General features: G+C 37.0%; 1 protein-coding gene across 1 annotated transcript in view; it reads right to left on the bottom strand.

The window, feature by feature from the left end:
- DNAH8 (dynein axonemal heavy chain 8) overlaps positions 1–17,534 on the bottom strand; it is a 137,324-nt gene that overhangs the window by 99,514 nt on the left and 20,276 nt on the right. The window contains exons 16-23 of the mRNA XM_040612234.1: positions 16,371–16,487; positions 13,831–13,950; positions 12,917–13,058; positions 11,707–11,822; positions 10,686–10,792; positions 9,175–9,277; positions 6,167–6,362; positions 4,022–4,218 (exon numbers count right to left, since the gene is read on the bottom strand). Coding sequence (XP_040468168.1) covers positions 4,022–4,218; positions 6,167–6,362; positions 9,175–9,277; positions 10,686–10,792; positions 11,707–11,822; positions 12,917–13,058; positions 13,831–13,950; positions 16,371–16,487 — 1,098 coding nt within the window. The remainder of the gene's footprint in view (positions 1–4,021; positions 4,219–6,166; positions 6,363–9,174; positions 9,278–10,685; positions 10,793–11,706; positions 11,823–12,916; positions 13,059–13,830; positions 13,951–16,370; positions 16,488–17,534) is intronic.

Raw genomic sequence — 17,534 nt, 5'->3', positions numbered from 1 at the left:
ACAAAAAAAATACATGCTCACATTTACAGAAAGACTACCCCATTAGACCAATTACATGTGAAATAATCACAATAAAATACATTTTCTAAGTAGTTCCATGAGCAGAACTCAACTGTAGAAAGGTTCTGTGATTCTGAAAAGCTGCATTTCGGAAATGTCATGCAACAGCTGTACTCAATGTGCCTAAATTTCATGAGCAAATAATAAATGCCAAAAGGTGTTTCCCACTTAAATTCTTTTGTCTAGGAGTACCCAGACAGGCAGTGGAAGAGTCATCATAATGCTAAAGAAAGAATGTAGAAGCTCGGGCACGTGTGTATGAAACCTTACTGCATTATTATTGAGGCTTTCTCTGTAGCAGTATCCTTTTCTTCAGTAGTAACTAGATCAAACTAATAATATTTGATTAGACTTAAAATTTTAATTAGACTAACAGTTTTTCAGGTCTGCATATAAAGTGGGGGGGTTTAGTCCACATAAACTGCACAACTTGTACTGTGATACTCAAAACATGATGTGATATTCACAGATCTACATATATCTAAGGTAGCCTATTAAACAGAAAAGGTAAGAACAGAAAACTCAGTTAAGGAAAGGCTCAGTAAAGTAGATAAAGAAGCCAGACTTCTTCTACTGAACCTCTAAATTCAAACTTAAAATTTCAACTCCACTGTAGAAAGACAGCGTGAAATATTTGGAAGCAAAAGCCAGACCTCCATTTCCTGGAAACTAACTTTTTCTTGCTGTAGTAGAAAATACTTTTTTCTACTACACCTGAAAATTCAATTTAGAATTCAAACAACCAAGAATTGAATAGAGGATTCTTGGACTAGAGAATGCAGAACTTGCCTCCTAAAATAACTACAGGAAGGGCGGTAAACAAAAATATGTATTAAACTCAAAGTAAACACTTTCCATAGAGAAAAGCACACAATTGCCAGCACCAATCTGTGGGAGTTTCTGTGGGTAGTGGTATAGAATCATAAAACAGTTTGGGTTGGAAGGGACCTCAAAGATCATCTAGTTCCAACTCCCTGCCATGGGCAGGAATATCCTATTCTCTCAAAGCCCCACCAACCAACCTGGCGTTGAACAATTCCATAGGTGGGGCATCCACAATTTCTCTGGGCAACCTGTGCCAGTGACTCATCACCCCCACAGTAAAGAATGTCTTCCTTTAATCTAAATCTACCTTCTTTCAGTTTAAAGTCATTCCCCCTTGTCCTATTACTACATGCCCTTGTAAAAGGTCCCTCTCCAACTTCCATGTAGTCCCCCATTAGGCACTGGAAGGCTGCTATAAGGTGTTCCCAGAGCCTTCTCTTCTCCAGGCTGATCCAACCCAACTGTCTCAGCCTGTCTTCAGACGAGAGGTGCTCCAGGCCTCTGGGCATCTTCATGGCCCTCCTCTGGACTCACTCCAACAGGTCCATGTCCTTCTTACACTGGGGACCCCAGAACTGAATGCTGTACTCCAGGTGGGGTCTCATGAGCAGAGTAGAGTTGTGTTGAGCTTCCAATCAACCAGCACCCCCAAGCCTTCCTCAGGGCTGCTCTCAATCCGTTCATGGCCCAGCCTACATTTGTGCTTGAGATTGCCCTGATCCACATGCGGGACCTTGCACTTGGCTTTTTTGAACTTCTTGAGGTTCTCATGAACCCACCTCTCAAGCCTGTCAAAGTCCTTGTGGATGGCTTCCCTTCCCTCCATTGTGTCGACTGCAGCACATAGCCTGGTGTCATCAGCAAACCTGCCGAGGGTGGGCTCAATCCCAGTGTCCACGACGCTGACAAAGATGTTCAGCAGTGCTGGTGCTGAGGAACACCACTCATCACCGGTCTCCACTTGGACATTAAACCATTGACTGCAACTCTGAGTGCGACCTTCCAGCCAATTCCTTATCCCCAGAGTAGTCCCTCCATCAAATCCATGTCTCTCCAATTTAGAGACAAGGATGTCATACAGGAGAGTGTCAAATGCTTTGCATAAGTCCAGGCGCAGATGACACCAATTGCTCTTCCCTCATCCACCAATGCTGTAACCCTGTCATAGAAGGCCACTAAATTTGTCAGGCATGATTTGCCCTTAGTGAAGCTGTTCTGGCTGTAACCAACCACCACCTTATTTTCCATGCGCCTGAGCATAGTTTCCAGGAGAATCTGCTCCATGATCTTGCTGGGCAAAGAAGTGAAGCTGAGTGGCCTGTAGTTCCCTCGGTCTTCCTTATTTCGCTTGTTAAAAATGGGGGTTATATTTCCCCTTTTCCAGTCCTTGGGAAATTCACTGGACTGCCATAACTTCTCAAATATGATGGACAGTGGCTTAGCCCCTTCATTCACCGGGACCCATGTATATGCATCTCATCAGGTCCCATGGACTTCTGCACCTTCATGTTCCTTAGATGGTCTTGAGCCTGATCTTCTCCCACAGCGGGTGGTTCTTCATTCTCCCAGTCCTTGCCTTTGCCTTCTGTGACTTGGGCAGTGTGGCTGGAGCAAGTACTTGCCGGTGAAGACCAAGGCAAAGAGTTGCTGAGTACAACAGCCTTCTCGGTATCCTGGGTAACCAGGTCTCCCATTTCCCTCCAGAAAGGGCCCATGTTTTCCCTAGTCTTCATATTCCTTGTATCACTGATGTTTCTACAGAAGCTTTTCTTGTCACCCTTGACATCCCTGGCCATATTTAATTCTGTCAGGGCTCTACCTTTCCTAACCTGATCCCTGCCTGCTCAGACAATTTCTCTGTATTCCTCCCAGGGTACCTGTCCTTGCTTCCAATGTCTGTAGGCTTTCTCTTTGTGTTTGAGTTTGTCCAGGAGCTCCTTGTTCATCCATGCAGGCCTCCTGGCATTTCTGCCTGACTTCGTCTTTGTTGGGATGCATCACTCTTGAGCCTGGAGGAGGTGATCCTTGAATATTAACCAACTTTCTTGGGCCCCTCTTCTCTTCAGGACTTTATCCCATGGTACTTTACCAAGCAGATCCCTGAAGAGACCAAAGTCTGCTTTCCTGAAGCCAACGGCAGTGAGCTTGTTGTGTGCCCTGATCACTGCTCTAATGAACTTGAACTCCACCATTTCGTGGTCACTTCAGCCAAGGCCGCCCTTGAGCTTCACATTCCCCACCAGCCCCTCCTTGTTGATGAGAACAAGGTCCAGCATAGCACCCATTCTTCTTGGCTCCTCTATACCTTGGAGAAGCTATCGTAAAGGCATTCCAGGAAACTCCTGGGTTGCTTATGCCCTGCTGTGTTGTCCCTCCAACAGACAATGGGGTGGTTGAAGTCCCTCATGAGGACCAGGGCTTGTGAGTGTGAGGCTACTTCTCTCTGTCTATAGAGGGCCTCATCTGCTCGTTCTTCCTGGTTGGGCAGCCTGTAGCAGACCCCACGATAATGTCACCTGTCCCTGCCCTCCTTTTAATCCTGATCCATCAGCTCTTGGTCAGCTCCACATCCATCCACAAGGTGGAGTTCCATGCACTCCACCTGGTCACTGACATAGAGGGCAACACCCTGTCCTCATCTCCCCTGCCTGTCGTTCCTAAAGAGCCTGTATCTTTCCATTCCATCACTCCATAGTCTTCCCACCACATCTCCATGATGTCAGTAAGATCATAGCCCTGCAGGCACATCTTTAACTTGACTTGTTTATTTCCCCATGCTAAGTGTGTTTGCAGAGAGGCATACATCATGTCAGATTGGAGTAGTTTCTTGTGGCCTAAAATCCGGAGTTCAACAAACCAAAATTAAAGGAATTAAAAAAAATTAGGACTAGTTTATCAGTATCTAGAATGGCACAGAAGCAGGAAAAGTCAAACCCCAACACAAAAATTAGGTAGCATGCTATTACTTCTGCTTAAGAAATACACTGCTATTACTACTAAAAGACAAAATAAAAATTTCAGCTGTTAATGTGTTTTCTACGTCTTTTTGCTTAATTTTATTTTTATCAATATTTTCTTATTTCAAAAGATAAGATTAATGAAGAACACTCCTGTAGGTGATCATCACTAAACTCACCTGAACTTTGGCATCTCTGTCTTCTGTCCACAGTACCTTATATTTCTGAAAGTCCTGCAGAACTTCACTAGCTACTTCTCTTATGGAATTCACAGAAGAGGAGAGGAGCAGAACTAATTTAGAAATATCTTCATGTTCTGCAACAACTGAGTAAAAATTTCTTAGCTTTCTGATGACTATAACATCCTCAGCTCCTTCTGTAAAATAAAATTATATGTAAATGAATGAACCATTAGAAGTCTGATTAGAATTCTCTTCTAAACTTATGCATACCAAATTAAGCAATGATGCTTTTCAGTAAGGCTGAATATCTTTCTTCAAATGTTTGTCTGACTGCTTACTAGAAAAGTAACAAATGCTAGTTCAGGTCAGATACTATACAGCTAGAGTAAAATCATTCTAGAGTGAACATTTCCAAATGGAAAGAAAATCTTAATTCACAAATTTAATTTTCTCCACTGTAATGTAATGGTTACTAGAAGGTGACAAGGCCTCACAAACATTCTTTGTTATTTTATTGTTTTTCAAATTCATATAATTAAAGGTTTTTTAATGGTACAAACCCCTTAAAAAATGTAAGCTTCTTGAACTCTGACATGCTCAAATAAATAACATGTTATTCTGCCTAGTGGGTTCAAAAAAGATGCAAAACTTTGCCAAGTCACATATTGATGAGTGCAGAAATAAAGTTTGTCATGTTTTGAGCTGCACTTGTCACCTGAAAGGTTAGAACTGAATGAAGAACAAAATAAAGGACAAAAGAACAAAAGAAAAATAAAGGAAAAAAAAAAAAAAAGAAAAAAAGAAAAAGGAAAAGACAATCTAACAGTTCAGAGTTTTTCCTAAACCTCTGTAGGCAGTTTAGAACACTGGTAGCTGCTGCTTCAGTTACATTATGGATGTTGAAACAGGAGCCCTGTCTCCTTTAAGAACTAAACTCAAATAGAATGAAAATACACACAATGTATTATGTCTCTCCTTCATCTTTGATGAATTACTGAGACAATCAGGTCAACATAGACACCAATATCCCTGAGATCTAATAAGCCACTTCTGTCATAACAATGCCTGAGCATTTTCAACCAGATTTAAGAGAATGGAGAAAATAAACCACTCTTCCCACCACATACATTGTTTAATGATAGGGATTTATTGCAATTCCAGGTTCTCTTTTAGACTGAAGACCTTTTCAAAGATCTGGTCACTGGAAACAAAGCCTCAGATTGATCCATCTTTATCAGTGTACTCCATAGATCTCTTTAGCCAAATATTAACATACACTCCCAGTATAGCCGAGGAGTAGTTTAAGGGTGATAAAAATGGTTACTTGCTGATGTTGTGTTTTGACACAGCAGAGGGAAAGGCCATGATTATCTGATGAGGATAGTTTCCTGCCACCCTCCTTGAAGCCCATTAAAAGAGGTTAAAGTCTTACAAAGCAGCAGTAAAAGAATGAAGTCTGAGCTCTGGACTATCAACAAGAAAAACTTCCCAAGATGTTAAAGACTTTCCAAAGGATTCACAACAAAGATAAAACTGTACTGCAGATCACTGGCTGAGTCAAGAAGCTGAGAGAACATGATGGTAAAAATGTATTTGGGCTTTTACGGCTGCTTGCAAAGCATACGGAGAGACACTTAGAAATACTATTAAGAAAAAAAGTATCTGACTAAGGTGGATGCAGGTCTGTCTACAGTCTGAATATTCACATGAACAAACACTTGAAGTGTTTCATAATCCATCCTAGGAATGTAGCTAGCCATCAAAATCTTTACTGAAATCTAATTATTAAGCTAACTCTTGTTCTATCTCAATATTCCAATGAGAGCTAGTCTACAATCATTGTTTATGGTTTCAACTATATCATTATGACTACATTCCACAGTAAGTAGGTAAAAAGATAAATTATCTATTTAATCTGAGGCAAAGTAAGCTTGTTATGGAATCTATCAATTTTTCTGATGAATTTTTTACTTGTTGCTTCTCAGAGCTCTAATGCTTATGTAAGCCTGAAAAGCTATTTCTGAAAAATAAACCTAACAAATTAATTCAATTTCAAGAAAACTGAGCTTATTCACAAATACTATTACATGGCATTTTTATTAAAGTAAAAAAACCAACAACAACAAAACAGCCACCACTTACTTTCCCCTTCTTTGGCTACTTTTTGTGGTGATCCAAAGCCTGCTGATGATACTTGCTGTGTGCTTGATTCTGCTTGCAAACGAGAATTTTGCAAATGTCTCTGTCCCCACTGAGCAACTCCACGACTTACTTCCAGAATTAACTGAATCATGCGATTGACAGCTTGCTGTATTTCATCTAAACTGGGAACCATTACCTATTTAAAACAGTTGAAATATTGTTGAAATAAATGCAACTGATTGTAATTTTCTAAGACTTCAGCTTTACTCCACCTACAGTGGATTGTGGAACTTGCCCCAGAAGACAACCTGAAAAATCTAACAGTTTGTCTGGCTCAAAATTGCCTGTAAAGAAATGAAACATACTGTACTGACCTAGTATCTATTTGTACAGTCATACTTTGGGTAAAATGACAAGCAAGTGTGTAACTAGATAATTGTAAAAAGCCCAATACATCTCTTTCTAGAATTCCTAGTGTATTTTAAACAGCATTTCTATAATGAATTTTTATAGTGTGTGGGACTACATTACAAGCCTTGTTTCCTGCATTCTAAAATCATAAAGCATTAAAAATTGTAGGCCATGATTGTTCTCTCTGTTGCTTTTAACCACTGGATCCTAAATTCTAAGACAGAGAATTGTTATGAGGGATGATGATAAAAATATATATGGACAGCTCATTTTAAAGATTTACAGCTATATAACCTCTTCTAAGCCTTTATCCGTACATATATTGACTCCATGACTAGTTTCAGGCAGACAAATAAGAGGGTATATTTAGATTAGATATAAGGAAGAAATTATTTACCTTGAATGTGGTGAGACACTGGCACAGGTTGCCCAGAGAAGTGGATGCCCCATCCCTGGAAGTGTTCAAGGCCAGGTTCCAGGTTGGATGGGGCTTTGAGCAACCTGTCCTAGTGGAAGGTATCCTTGCCCATGGCAGGAGGAGTGGAACTATAGATGATCTTTAAGGTCCTTTCCAACCCAGACCATTTTATGATTCAATGAAAATCACCTGGATCAAAGTGTCAAAGGTCCTAGTTGAATAAATGCTGAATGTTTTTCTCCTAAAGATAGCATTACCTCAAAAACTTTTGCAAGAGCACAACACTTAGCAAATTAATGGCACTTGATGCAGTAGCCCTGAAAATCTCAACTTGTATATTTGGCGTTGATTTTGTATCATATTTCTGACAGCCATCTAATACCTGAGTCAGAAGAGGAAGAGAACTCATGTTCAACCACCAGAGTACATGGTAAAAAGAACTGGAAGGAAAACAAGGATTCTTGATCTGAATCAAAAACAACTGGCAAACAGAATAGGGTCAAAACACAACCTCTGGTTTGCCATCATCCACACTGCATATAAATGCTAGGATGCTCCCTTAGCATAGTTTGGGATGATGCAAAATAAGCACTCTCCCAGAAAAAAATCAGGCAGTTTAGCGCATAAAACATGACAGTGGCTGTTCCTAACTCACAGTTTGAATGCAAGCTCTTGGATTAAGGATGAAAAGCATTTATTACTGTGGATACACACCATTTCACGTTGGCTTATTTTGAGGTCAAAGAACACCCTCTAATCTGTTTACTTTTTTAACTGTATTGGGAACAGTAATGCTAATTGTGACTTTGTCCTGTCCTTGCTTGAAAATAATTCTATATAGAATAAGATGGAGTAAAGGCACATATAATTTTCGCCAAAATGCTGAGCAGAAGGAAGAACCTACCTGAGAGTGATCCCAGAAAAAATAGAAAAAGCGTTTCTTGTAAAATTTCAGAAGATCACTCTTGTGATATACTCAATCCTCAAATATAGTCCTTAGAACATCATCTTACAGCTTTCATGTGCAAGCCATCATTTTAAAATGATGAAATCATCCACAGGAGTGTTCAGAACTGGGATATAAACTGTTTAAAAGTGACTCTGATGTTTTATAAGTCAATTTCACAGACTTAGCAGTTGCATGCACAAAAGCAAGGATCTTGCAAAATCCTATCAGTGTTAGCAAAGTGGGATTTTACCTAGCATTACTTGATTACTGCCCTGGATCAGCCAAGCATTTCAGAGGACTGGAAAGACAGATGCACTTCCCTTTGCAGTGGGTGGAGCTTGGGGTTTTATGCTTATACAAATACCAACAATGTAAAAATTATAGACTTTGACAGATCTTATATTTCCAATGTACACAGAAGTAGTGTGAATGTACAACAGAATGCCAATATGAACACCAGTTCAATGTCAAAGGAATATTACCTTAGAACAAAAAGCTTCTTTTTTTATAATTTCATTAGTGTTTATTCAATATATTAATTCAATATAATTAATTATAATTTCATTAATATTTTACTATAAGAAAAATGAATAATATTGTTACCTTCTCATATAGAAAATAAAATACATATTGGTAACACAGAGTTATCTACAAAAGAAAAACAAATGCATGTATTCTTTGCAATCAAGCTGCCTTTTTGATCTCTGCACACAGAAATCCACAGCCCTTTTCTTGGTTTTGAACACTCTCATTTTTGTCCAGCGATCCTCCTTCTGGTCATCTTACTTCCTATTGAGATGACTAAAGCCAAACTGAGTAAAGATTTTGTTCATTATTTTTATTCAACAAAAGTTTTAAATCACACAAAGAACAGAACAGTTAAAATAAAAAACAAACATGAAAAATCTATTCCAGCAATGCAACTACTACACATAAAGGAGAACTTATTATTCTGCAAAGAAACCTGATGAACAGATTGCAGTATAATTGCTGAAACACACAAGAACAATAAAAGGCCAGGTTCTGCAAGAACCACTAAGACAGGAACCAGGAACACTAAGAGTGTGAGCACATTTCATCAGTGCTCTCAGTGCACTGAATGGCCTGAACAACTGCTCTCCTTTGGAACGGATGTTGGTTCAGTGCAAGTGCACCCACATCCTGTGCTTGGGCAAATGCAGAGATAACAAAGGCACATATTTTACCTTAACTATATGACACGTAACTTACCACATTGGGAGCAGCAAGGTGTACTTCTGCTTTTAGAAAAGGAGCAACCTCTTCAGATCTGTTTGGATGAGCAGAAAACTTTGTTCTCCCAAATGTCATTTTGCTGAAAATTATTTTGAAACATGTCATAAATACTTCACCATGAAATCCTCTAAAATTATCTTAGAAATATAATTTTGAGCTACTTTTTCTGGGCAAACCTTCATGGAGAATTTTCACATTGAGTTAGAACTATTTGACAAAACTTATAGAAGCTTCTTGTTTAAAGGGGAAAGATAATAGCCAGAGCTCCATCATTCAGACAAAGGTTACCTTGGATCCAGCCATTGTTTTCATGATTTTTTTTTTAATCCAGAATATTTTCTGATTCTGGATTTTAATATCTCAGTTTAATAATGATGGAACTCTGCTAGTGCTTTGACTAGGTTATAAGAAGGTTTTACTGACAATTTCATGCAGCAGCCTATCAAGAGTAAAAGTTACCTCATTACATTTTAGATATAGTCAACAGAACAGAAAAGGTTCGAAGATGACAAGCTGTTGCAAATTGATAAATACATGCCCTGAACCCACTCAAAACTAAAATTAAAAACAAAGCGCAAAGTAGTTTCTAAATGCTATGACAAGACACAGTGACCAAATAAGGGAAGATTCAACAATATGATAGCATAGACAAATATAAAGGACACAGCCAAATAAATTCCTATTTACTTCAGTAAGATCAGGACTTCACTACATTATCTATGAAAACTGTCCTTAGAAAAAGTAACACCAGCTTCAACATACACTAATCACAAAACACCGTCAGCTTCACCTGCTCTTAACAGAATTCTAAGTAGGCTTTTCAACATAGAATGTATTATACTGAAGCAATTATGTCTCTGAATTGTATGCCTCTTCAAGCAGAGAAGAATCTATAGAAATTATACTGAATATAAGAGAATGATAAAATTGTATGGATCTTGCCATTATCATATGGAATGCATAAAGAGTGCATGGATGATCTTTAACCCATGGGAAAGAACTCTGAGTGCATAGTCATGCTTGCAGAAGTAATCTGAAATGAGATGAATATATGGGCTCACTGCCATACATGACCTGGAGTGGTCATTTAAGTTCTACTCGTTTATGTTGGACTATAAACTGTACAGCAAAAAGCAATCCCAATGGAAATATATGGGAATAAAAACAAAAAGGTGCAGGCAGAGGGGAAACAATAGTAGAAACAAACTTCATTTTTTGTCCAAAACAAAGTACATAGACTATAACTGACAACATAAAGAATTAAAGCTTAAAAGAAAAGCGTGGGCCCAAAGCATTGCTGTAACAAAGTGAGTGCTCTCCAGGTTTTGGCTGAGCTAAAAGGGCCAAGAGGTCTGGAACTGTTTGACTGATGATACATGTGCATGTATCATTACACGTGTGAGTGTGTATTTGTATTAATATATTAACACAGTAGTTAAATAACTTTGCTCTGGTATTACTATTGAAGGCTTTCATTTGCAACTTACTTTGAAGCAAATATTCTTTTTTTAAGACTATTCAAAGACAGTTGGGTGGCTTTCTGGAGGCTGTCTAGCAGCTGGTGACTGAAATAAGCAACTATCTCTTTACAGTTCTGTAATGAATAAACACACAGTATTTAATATTGTGCTCAGACAGGAACCTGAAAATTATGTCAAAAGGTTTTAAATCAAACATAATAGTTCTTGTCCAAAGGAATTTATGCTGTAAGCTACGCAAGAAACACAAGGGGAGAAGCTGGGGGTGGGAGGAACAGCTTGTAAGTAAGTAAGTAAATAGAAATTGCATGAAAAAGAGAGTATAGCAACTGAGGAAACTCAAATTGTCTATTCAGAGACAGAATACCAAGATCTGGCTGAAGTTTCATACTCCTTCAGAGTATTAAAAAATACCTTCTTTAAAATGTATTAAAAAAACCTTTCATGAATCATTCAATAATATTGGTGGATACTTGCCCTTTTCAAAAAGAGAGGCAAATACAGTAAAATCTGACTGTACTGGATTAAGAAGAACATAAAAATACAGCAACATGTACTGATCACTAGCACAAAATAACAGAATGCAACCTTGTACCATTATTGCATTTGTGCTTGCAAGTTTGTTACTCTTTGTTTTCCATTTCCACTTCCCTTCTCTGCTGAATATGAAGAGATTATATTCTTCAAGGAAAGGTGAACTTTCTGGGTGAATTTGGAAAAGGAGGATAGAAAGGATCAGTGTTTCTGCCCACCCAAGAAAGAAAGCCTCTCCAAAATTTTATACTTTCCATATATCAAGAATTTTTTTTATATAAAGGTGATAACTGTAGTAACATGGAATATATTTTTGAAAGCTAAAATCCACCCTAAACTAACTTTTTAAGGAAGCTATTTCATCATTTTTTACATGACATCCTATATTCTCTATGTGATGTCTTTCTGTAACACTGATATCCAGCTACCAAAACTCAAGATACTGTTTACTAATCTGATTGGCCTGAAAAAAAACCACCTTCTTATCACAGAATACCTTTTTAAACTCATCTTCTTTCTTATTGCCTTTGTTATTATCACCATGAGGAGCTGCAGAAGTAGTATTTTCTCTCTCTCCTGCGTTATTTTCAGACACTAGATGTGTTACTTTTGCTATAAATTTAAAAAACATACATTCAATTAACTTTCTGTTAATTGAACACTGTGTTCTCCTTTGAAGCATGTTTTCCCCCCTCTTTACAGGCAAAAAAATATTGATTTTTATTTTAGTAGTACCTGGATCAGCTAATTGGTTGTATTTCACACCATTTTTTTCACACCAGGAATCTGGTTAAGATCCCAGTTTATAAGCCTCAGTCTAATGAACACCATGCACAACACATATGTTATTAAAGACAGGTAGGCAGACATGGATGTATCAGCTGGAAATAGCCCCCCTCCCCCAAATCATTAAAAACAATTTAACAAAACACAGAGAAGTATGTTATCATCATTTTTTTTCTGGTTGCATCATATTGAACTACCTAAAGTGTTGACCCTGAGTGTGCCTCTATACCTGGAGGAAACTGAACCCAGAAGGAAAATAAAAAAATCCTGTGTAAGAAAAGGAGCTCCATTACTGATTAAGCTTCAAAATTTTTCTTTAAAACAAAATATTTTTCTCCAGCTATAAACTATTTCTCCTCTAATGGTAAAGGACTTCCTAAAATCTTAGTAACACACCCCAGAGCAGCGGGAACCAGCCACATTGATCAGCTGTGAGTCTCGTACACTAGCAGTTAATTGACTATACTAATTTAAAGTGATTGGCCAGCAAAGCACAGGTATTTGAGATACAATTCTGCTGTGGCAGAAAAGTCACAAAGAGAAGGACAGTACCAAATACCTGAAATAGCTAAGAAGGAAACACTGTATTTCACTTATGGAAAGGAAAAAAAAAGTTACAATGAGTGCCTAAGAGAAATGGAGCCGTAACATTTCTCCTCTAGAGCAAAGATCTTGCTAATCTAAGCAGGACAGAGTTTAATTCTAGAAACCCCACCAATACTGAATTACCTCTGTATTTCATAGGCTAGTGGTTTAGTTTAATAGCAGTAAATGAAGGCAGAACTGAGACACAGATGAAACCTTAATGGGAGGGAGAAGTCTGAAGAAAATTAGCTAAAACAATTAAATTTTTATATGTGCTAGCTAAATCTGCATAATTATGGACAGAAATTTTTATTGAAATATTCAACATTATCTACCTGGTAATACATGTTTTTCTGAAGTTTTCTTAGAATATTGAATTTCATAATTCTTTTCAAATATAGATATTAGTTCTTGAACAGCATCTTCAATGTGCATGCTTTTGTAGTTTAATAACTGGGAACATTCTTTAGTATAAGCCTGTTAAATAAAAATATCAATGAATTATCTCAGTATCATTGATTGTATTATTACTGTTCTTCATGGAAAGCCAGAACATTTCCCTGAATACTGCATTCTTCAGACTGAGACTATTTCAATAGAACAACCACAGTTTTAAAAGAAAATTGAGAAACCAAACCAATAATCTTTATTCAAAATTATAAAAAACTTCTGTTATATTATCACTATGTTTTTAATGCTGCTGTTTTTTTTTTTAACATTTCCATCTTTGAAATGCAATGATATTCTTAAGGGTCAGAAGAAAATCATGGATATTGAAGGAAGGTCACAGTCTGAATCTGAAATCACCCAAATATTCTTTCAAATGTCCTTAATAATTTTATTTATTTGCACCAATGTACTAACTAAATACATTTTTAGCCTCATTTGTATTCTTAAATGTACTTGCTGGAAAGTATTTTTTGCCTTCTCCCTTAAAAAACAGTTTGGAAAAAATAGGGGGGTGAAAAAAGGCTGCATATGTCTGAGTAGCTTCATACAAAGAAAAATTATCTCATTTAATTGTGAAGCAGTTAAATAAAATTTATCTATGAAATATTACAGTTTAAGTATCTCAAATATCTAAGTACCAATTTATCTTCATATAAAATATTTTAACCAAAATATTTTAATGAAAAAAACTGTAATTCTACAGTTAGAAGAATTCTCTTATAGGTTTATATTAATTTACTAAGGCATTTTTTCTAATACACGCAAGAATTAAAATTTGAAGATGTAAAGTGGCACACACCTCATTGGAGATCAACATATTCTCTACTTTGATAGGACCATCTACTGGTAAGGCAATTAAAAGAGTATTTGATATTTCTTTTAATATTAAATCAATACGCACTTCACTTAAATCATTGACCTAAAAATAAAAAGTTGTATTAATACTGTACATTTATGTTTAAAGCATAACATATTCTATTTCAGAGAGCTCTAACAGGTATACAATGGTTTGCAGAAAACAAAAAATTGCACCTCTCTACCCCGTGAAAATGCAAGAATGTTACAGTACAAAATCCTCTAAGAAAGTAAACCATACCAGAAAAAAACGCACCAGGGTATAAGCACTAACAGTAAAAACTTTAATATGAGAAAAGCACAGAAAAAAGGAAGCACAACAATGCCTCATGGGTTATGGTAACTTAGTGGATATTTACAATGGCTAAATATAGTCTACATTTATTGTGAATTATCCTTTTTCTCCATTATCTACAGAAGGGATTTAGGGAGACAAGTACCCTACAAAAAAATTTAACTTTTGCTAACATGTTTCATTGCAGACAATCTGAATACAAACAATAAAAAAAGAGATATAAGTCTGGAAATTATATGGTTACTATTGCCACAGAAGACATGAACTCAGTTGCTAGGACTCTATGCGTTTAAATCTTGCACGGTGTGATAACAGAATTCTAAAAAGATTAGTAGTGTGCACAATTTCATTTCAGGCAGTCCTTTGAAAACAAAATCTTGTAATTTTCTAAATATCTGCTGGTTCTGTGTTGGGAAACTGAGACATATGAATCCTTGAGAAAGTGAAATCCTTAGAGGAATTTGGTGTTTCCACACACTTCACAGATTTCTGGTTATCAGCACCATATTTTTAAATTCACTGTGTAACTGAAATTATTTCACAGACAGTATAAGTAGTTTTCTACTTCTGCACCATAACAGGAATGATCTAGCTGTTGAATGAGCATCTCTGGAGAGCTCTTTCAGCTGATCAGTCTTGAAGATTATATGAATGAGTAACAAAGGAAAAAAAATCTCCTATACCCCAAGAACTTCATCAGAAAGTGGTCCCAAGACTAGGAGTAGTTTCTTTAAACTTCTTTTACTTCTGTCCTGAAAGCTCAGAAACTGATGGAGTAAAAGAGAAGTCCTGCTTCATTATGTCATCCATGCTAGAATTCCCAAAGAATCCTTGCTGTTTTAAGAGCAGTTTTAGGCAGACAGGCAGTAATAGTAAGTCAGACCCCAGACCATTCCAGTTATGCAGGATACACTGCTGCTAGATTAAATAAAACACAGCAACAAAACAAGCTATGCTGATATAAGATCATTATATCCTTGCTCATGATCTTACTGGCCATGAGTCTAGTTGCAAGGCAAGGCAGTCCCTGCAATAACTTGCTTGATGTGTAAGTCTTCAGTGCTTCTCCTTCTTTCAGTCAACACAGCTTTTCACTGAGTTTTTGATTCTAAAGTACATTATCAGCATTCAGTCATCTATAGTGAAGTGGCTTTCTCATGGCAGAATCCAAATAAAACCGAATTCTGTCCAATTTTTATTTTTTTTACCTGAAATATTCTGCATCTGCGATATCCCATCTCTGGGATATTTGTTATAATATCGTTCATCCTTCTGTTTTACATCCCTTTTTCTCTATTTGTTTACAATATCCCATTCACAGTAATCAAGGATCCAAGAAGGTTTACACTTTTTTGCATTGATATGTGAGGGATAAGAAAGCAAAAAAGGTACACAACCTACAAATTTAAGAAAAATACCTACAAAAGACATGGTTATTTCACATAGGCTCAGAGAACTGTTAATTTCTTGCATAGCCAATCCTTGTTTAAGCAGCAAACAGAGCTCTTGACTATAACTATGTTTTTCTGCCATACATATACCCAACAGGAACTACCAATCTCCTACAACAGGAGACAAAATTTATGATATTGCTAGGAGAGACCATAGCCGTACAGTTCAACTGTCAAGACAGAAGGATGATCTGACTGCCAACGTAAACTCTTGAAAAGAAAAAGAACCAATACAAGTCCTCAAGCATGTTAATGGAATGAAAAAAATTCAGAATCATGTGGCAAGGAGGAAAAAAGCTCGGACTCAGTCAGTATGCAGAAAATTGTGAGGGAGAAGCGTGCTCTCCTTCATTATTTTATGGGCTGCTCAAAGAGGAGACAGTTTCAAGGCATGCCTGCTATGAATACAGTTAATGCTAAGAAGTTCTCCACTGGACAATGGAGGTATCTTGTGTGCAATTGCACTGAGGGACAAGCACTCAAAGAGAATCAGAGGCTGACTCAAAATCAGAGTGGCAATCACAGAATCTGAGGATGAATGGAAATATATTCTACTGCAAGAACAGAAGCAAAGGTCAAACATTTGAGGGCAATAATGGCAGGGAATCATTGTACATATAATTCTTAAAAAAAAACCCAAAACCCACCATACTTTAAAAAGCAAAGAAAATTAAAGCAGTGTACCAAAAATTATTTCTCTAAACTGTCATTTAATTTATACAGTGATCAGGTGCAAACCTTTTTCAAAAGCTGTTTAAATCTATTCAGAACTTGATCAGCTTCTTGAAAGAAACTTTCGAGTGTCACAGATGACCAAGTCAATGTGGTAAGTCCTTGCGTCAACACAGCTTCCATCTAAGTATAAAAATAAAATTTCAGGGATTTTTTTGTTTTAAAGAAAATTTTAAACAAATGTCATTATTAGAATCACTAATGTCACTGACGAAAGAAAGAGCTACGCCTAAGTTTTGAAAGGAAGGTTATGGTTTTTCAAGGAAAACATCAAATAAATTTATGCAATATTGGGGAAGGGGAGGATAGTGCATACTACAGCTTCTGTCTACAACTGTCAAGCATACACACTCAGCAAAGATCTTTCCCTTCCTGTTCTCCCTGATAGTCTCTTTCAGTAGTTCCCACTCCTTCCTAAAATTAAAATCAAGTCCACTATTGATCTTACAATTTCTCATTTAACATATATCTTGACCATTCTCAACAGTATAATTACGTTTTTTCAACTTCAGGTACATATCTAATGACATTTTTCATTCATACTCTTTTGAATCACACTGATCCTCTCCAAATTTTTTATAGCTTCAATGCTTTTTTTTAAAAAATCCTCTCTTCCGTACCATTTCCCTTACTGATTTCTTGGTTCTCTGTGGTCTGTTTCTACTGGATTTATCATCAAGATGTTCAGCATTTAGCTGAAATCAGCTTGTTACCCTGTCACTGTATGATCTACACCAAAATCCTTCCTTCACTGCAGAATCTGTACCTTCAAAGGAGGTGGGACACCGAGGAAAAGGAAGTCTTATACTACCACCAGGCTATGAAAATCAATCTTTCCAGACTCTCCCACAGAGTTCCCCTGACATTTTTGCCTAGCACTCCAAAACTTCTCACTGATTGCCAGGTATACAACCACCACAATTTTATATTTTGTGAACCCCATCATCCTTGAAATGACAGAAGTTTAATTTTGCTTAATTGCTGAAGAAACTCTGAACCAGTTATGCTCATATTTAATTTTAAATAGCCACCTATCATATCTGCTCTTTCATCTTGATGTTTACCAAGTCACAGCCTGGACTCCACCCTAATGCTTCTTTTTGCTATGTCTATATCACTGCTAAAACAATGAATTCAACTCAAATAGACACACAGCTATTTGAAAATACA

The sequence above is a fragment of the Falco naumanni genome, chromosome 12 (genome assembly GCF_017639655.2).
Source record: "Falco naumanni isolate bFalNau1 chromosome 12, bFalNau1.pat, whole genome shotgun sequence".
Lineage (NCBI taxonomy): Eukaryota > Metazoa > Chordata > Aves > Falconiformes > Falconidae > Falco > Falco naumanni.
This window is presented reverse-complemented; position numbering and strand designations above follow the sequence as displayed.